Source organism: Gossypium hirsutum, chromosome A03 (genome assembly GCF_007990345.1).
Source record: "Gossypium hirsutum isolate 1008001.06 chromosome A03, Gossypium_hirsutum_v2.1, whole genome shotgun sequence".
NCBI classification, from domain to species: domain Eukaryota; kingdom Viridiplantae; phylum Streptophyta; class Magnoliopsida; order Malvales; family Malvaceae; genus Gossypium; species Gossypium hirsutum.
This window is the reverse complement of record NC_053426.1, coordinates 109,018,910-109,024,085: the sequence shown is the minus strand read 5'-3', so window position 1 is coordinate 109,024,085 and position 5,176 is coordinate 109,018,910. Positions and strand designations below refer to the sequence as shown.

The window sequence follows — 5,176 nt, the reverse complement described above, 5'->3', positions numbered from 1 at the left end:
CTTAACTAAGTATTCTCGCATTGATTGATCTCTCTTTTTCACAGCTTTCATTATACAATTGAGTTGTATGACTTGTGCAGGTTGTTGAGACCTAAAGTTGTTAATCACTTGAACTGCCTAAGTTGAATAGAAGTGCTTAACTATAATGGCCAATACAGCTTGGCACTGTGAAAATTGTATAAACAAAATAACAAAGAACACTAAGATTTGTTCACGTAGTTCGATTTTCTTGCGTCTGTTGAGTCTAGCTCAACGAGTAATTCCACTATTTTTAGTTCAAAATACAACAAGTGAATTATAGACTAAAACACTCGTCTCTAAATCCTCTCCTTGAGAATTTAGACTATAAACACTAAGATTAAATGGAATTGCTATTCCATTACGACATGGTTCAAAAATTTAAAGGAAAACAGCCGTTTGGTTGGCTGAATGCTCAAAACGTCGAATGGAGATTACAGTTTCATTCTAAAAATCGCCGAATAGCCATTCCAGGGAGGAGGTAACGAATGGCTATTCCAACCTTTCCATCGAATGACCCTTTTTTTCTCCTCCAAAAATACCCTTTCTTAGATTAAATTTTCTCTAACGGTTTCAACTTTTGTTTTCTTTTGGTCATTCGACAATCTCAAGCTCAAATCAATCTAAAAGGAAGCGGATCAACTTGAAGGCCAAATCAACTGGATTTTGTTGTAAGTTCAATTCAACTAGGGTTTGTTTTGCATTTTGATTGATTTTTTTTTTGTTTCTGATGATTTGTCCAAGGGGAATTGAAATGGATTCTGCAACTGTTCACGAGGAGATCGATTCATTATTCGAGTCAACTCCTCCTCTCAAAGATTCGGCTAAAATTATAGACAAATTGAATCAAGTCATCCAATTTGATTCTCCTTCAGGTACAGTACCTGAAGCTAATCGATTCTGCACATATTTTCCCTTACCGGATATTTGTTTGTATATGTATACCTTTTCGTATTTTTTAGGAGAAGGAAAAGGGAGAAGGGTAGAGGAGCTGCTAAAACGATGCCCAAATCTTAAGAAAATTATTATTTTTAGGGTTATTTCAAAAGCCAAGCCACACAAGGAATGCCAGGTATTTGCCAAATTCACCTCATCTATTATTCGACTCATGAGGAAATACATGCATGTAGAGGTGCAATTTGAATGAGTAAAGTTCTCTCAATTGAATTTCTAAACTCAAGTCTTGTATCAGTTGTGAATTATATGAGCAGATATGCAGTAGATTTTACAGTTGTGAATTAACACACTACTCATTTAGCTTGAATTCTTGTGGAGCCTTTACACTGGTGAATATGCATGTTCTGTTTGCTTTTGGTTATGGATTTTAGATTTATTATTACCAGTTAGTGCTTATGCAATTTTATCATGGATTATCTGCGGTTCAACCCCCATAATGATTTACTAAATCATAATAAATTCTAATGATATTTACATTTAGGTGTATTCATCTGGCAGCAGTCAATCTGCTCAATTTGCTAATTCGTGGAAAAGAATTGGTATGCTCTTTTGCTGAAAGTTTGGGATCTAGTAAGAATATTTATTTGCTCATTACAATGTAGATGTGACAGTTCTTAGTTATCTATGACATGGTGAGGTTCAAGTTTCGGCCTACCTTTTTGAGAGAAAACTAGTGGGCCGGTTCTTCTTCAGGAATGGTTAGTGGTACTCTTATAACCTGCTAAAATATAACTTTGCTCCCTATTACTGTTTTTAGTGTTAATTTTTAAGACAGTTTACTGGAATATAGAGGGAGTTCCCTGATTGGTAGAAATTGTTAGATGAACATAACTTCGCTTGATTTTCTTCGATGAAGACTGAACTTATGTATATTAAAGTTGTCAGTTGCATTAATATCAGCAGTGTGTATGCCTTATACCTAGCAATCTGGAATGACAAAGTCATGGTTTTGTGATGAAGATGATATAATCCCCACTATTGTGCTGCCAATTATGCCAATTATTGAGCGAAATGTTGGTGCCATGAAGCAGCCAAATGATGGAGGAATTCAGATTGTATTCTCTGAATAGAAGCAATTTATGTTTCTTTCTGTATGAACTAGCTAAGTTCTCTTCGGCATACTTTCTTCTCCCCCCAAGTAGATGCTATACCACTCACAACTGGAAACTGTTGTTTTTTCATTTATCCTTTTGAAACTTTAACTTTAGCATGACCAAGCACTTCTACCTTTAGTTTAACTTAATAATAATGTATATAAGTCTTCCTTCAGTGGTTGTAAAACTTCAGACTGTCTTATCCGGTAAGATACATTTGAGGTTTGAATTCAAAAGAGAAAAAGGATAAATACTAATAAAGGATAAGTAAAATACATGAAGCACTGGTTTTTTTATATAGTGAAAAGCAATATCTTTGTTTTTATGTTTACATTATACATTTTTCTATATCTCCAATTACTGTAATTAAATGTCTTCTGTACTTGTTACAATTTTTTTTCTGTACTGCTGATATATTAAATTGACACTATTGTATGGGTTTGAGGGAGAGCTCTCTGTTGATGCAGTAACAGATTGGTTTGCAATGGCCGTACTTAACTTGTCTCGCATCTTTTACCATTTGGACACTCTTTTAGCCAACTTGTATCTATATCTTATGTTACGGTTTGGGGGGAAGATGCCGAAATGAATACCGCTCTGCCATGATTGAATTCTAATGCCTTTGTTTATCTAATGAACAATGCAGATGTATTTCACCATTGATTCAACATTCTATGTTTCATTCACATTTATGTTATATCTTACATTACGGATTGGGGGAAAGATGCCAAGGTGAATACTGTTTTGCCATGATTGAATTCAAACACTTTTTGGTTTCTCATTATATATGTTCTTTTCTTTTCTTTTCTTTTCTTTTTTGATTTGTATCTTATCTCATTTTAGAGGCTACTTGAAAGATATTCAAGTGACTACTTCTCTGCCTTGATTCACTATTGTATGTTATTATGTTGGCTTGTATTGACCCTGACCTTGAGTTGTTATTATTACTATTTTCTTTTACAGGGAAGTGTATGCAGTAGCCATCGTTGGTCCTTTTCCAATTGCTGTAACTAATTTATTGGATTTAACAAATGGGTAGCTTAGGATACTGAGTTTCCATTGATTGCAACTGCAAAAGCTTTACAAATTTTCAAGAAGAGGAGCCAATGGTTGCATGTTATTCAAGTATATTCAGTCTATTGGTATTCTTGCTTTGTATTTTCCAGCTTCTAAAATACATTCAGTCATTGATGCAGGGAAGCTTTATATGTTTAATAATTTTCTATTAATATATATTAGATTAAAATAGTCTTGTATTATCATATTTGATTCTATAGAATACTCTCGGTCAATATTTTAAAGGAACCTTAATGCTATTCTTTGTGAATAGATACTTTCAATCAATGTTCTTTGTGAAGTTTGGCACATGTAAAAATGAAGTTGCATGAGTGTTTGTGATTACAAATTTAAATCTATATTGTTCATTTTTACTTTTACATGAAATTTTTATATTATACACGTCTAGCAGCATAAATAAATTAACGAAAATATGTTAAAAATATATATACACAATATAACAATTTCATTAGTTCTTTTGTTGTATATCAATATCTGTCTATGAGTAAAAATATTTGAGACAATATATTCTTTAAATTATTCTTTTAAATTATTCTTTAAGTAACATAGAGATTATGATATATATGCTAAATTATTTGTTTTGCTAATAATATTCTAACACATTAAATATGTATTATATTTTAAAAATAATAAAGTAGGTTGTATATTATTTTTTGTAATATTATATATTATTTTTATTAATTTATATTTTAATAATTGCTATATTAAGAATATTATTAAATTATATATTATTATTGTTAAATTATAATTAATAATAAATTTATTAAAATAGGGTTAAATTATGTATTATTATTTTTATTAAATTATATCTAATAATAATCCTATTAAATTTAATAACAATAATCATCCTTTTAACAAAATTTCTGCTAAGGGTACTCTGGTCATTTTAGCTTCTTTTCTTATGCTATTACAACTTTATTCCATTCAACCAAACACAAGAATATTATTACAGTTCTATTCCATTTCATTCAACCAAACAATTGAATTGCTATTACAGTTCTATTCTATTACAATTCTATTCCATTACAGTTCTATTCCATTACAACCCTATTCCATTACACTGAACCAAACGTGGCCTAAAAGTTTACACTTCAATTACACTCACACAAGCAGTTCCTTAATGAACAAATAAAATGCTCTCAATATATTCTCATCCAAAATCTATACAAGCCTTGTAAAATATAGAAGTTTATATACTTAAAAAAATGAGATAACATAAATTTATTATAAGAAATAATATTTGATGCACCCTTATTGCTTGAGGTTCATGTATCATAAATAAATAATAACTGACACATATAATTGGGTGAGACAAGTCACATATATTTATATTTTTAAATTTTAAATTTTTTTACTAAATTCTACAAGACACTTGCCACACCCTAAACCTACTTGTAGAATAGAAAGGTGTGTTTGGTTGTAGAGGCGAAGCTAGGGGACAAACAGGGGCCCCGACCCCTCTTAAAATGTAAAATTGTTATTTAGGCCCTTAAAGTTTTTAAAAAAAATTAAATTAATAGAGATAAAATTGCATTTTGACCCCCTAAAATTATAAAAATTTGATTTAATCATTTACAATTTATAAAGATATAGACTATAAAAAATTAAAATATCATTTGGGCCCCTAAAAAATTGTTCTGGCTTCGCCCGTGATTGGTTGGGTGGAAATGTGGAAGAATGGGTAATAATGCTTATATTATTGAGACAAATACACAAAAAACATAATAAATTTACTGGTATAATTTTGTGTTAATTTTTCCTAATAAACCAACGTTTGTAGAGTATGTTAAGAGGACCCTATTATATAGTAAAGGAAGATTATAAGACAAAATCCAAATATTAAATCCATTGAAAAATATAATATACAATTATACAAAATATTAACATCACATAAACACATAGAAAAAATTATCATGTGTAATATTTTCTAAATCTTTTTGCATAAAGCACTTTTTAGATTTTTTCCTTCAGCTTACGCTAATTAAGAAAAGAACCATTACCTTCATTAACTCCATAAAGTTGCAGTTAAA

At 30.3% G+C, this 5,176-nt stretch overlaps 1 protein-coding gene across 7 annotated transcripts; it reads left to right on the top strand.

The window, feature by feature from the left end:
- Positions 1-238: 238 nt before the first annotated feature.
- On the top strand, positions 239-3,413 carry LOC107948608 (uncharacterized). Of its 7 annotated transcripts, none has more exons than XM_041101763.1 (5): positions 239-893; positions 981-1,090; positions 1,457-1,514; positions 2,537-2,801; positions 3,033-3,413. In XM_041101763.1, exons 1-4 carry the CDS (start codon positions 749-751, stop codon positions 2,656-2,658), a joined length of 435 nt encoding a protein of 144 aa, XP_040957697.1. In that variant the 5' UTR covers positions 239-748; the 3' UTR covers positions 2,659-2,801; positions 3,033-3,413. The 7 variants fall into 7 exon arrangements, 4 of the variants coding, with proteins under 4 accessions (XP_040957697.1, XP_040957695.1, XP_040957703.1 ...); XM_041101761.1 differs by having other exon boundaries at positions 331-893; positions 1,936-2,801; positions 3,033-3,331; XM_041101769.1 differs by having other exon boundaries at positions 344-893; positions 2,716-2,801; positions 3,033-3,331.
- The last annotated feature ends 1,763 nt before the right edge of the window (positions 3,414-5,176 follow it).

What these genes read in the sequence shown, in the direction of transcription:
- LOC107948608 (XM_041101763.1), top strand. Translation starts at nt 749, where the DNA reads ATGATTTGTCCAAGGGGAATTGAAATGGATTCTGCAACTGTTCACGAG. An exon ending in CCAATTTGATTCTCCTTCAG is followed by an intron (nt 894 to 980) that starts GTACAGTACCTG and finishes CGTATTTTTTAG; the next exon opens with GAGAAGGAAAAGGGAGAAGG. An exon ending in AGCCACACAAGGAATGCCAG is followed by an intron (nt 1,091 to 1,456) that starts GTATTTGCCAAA and finishes ATTTACATTTAG; the next exon opens with GTGTATTCATCTGGCAGCAG.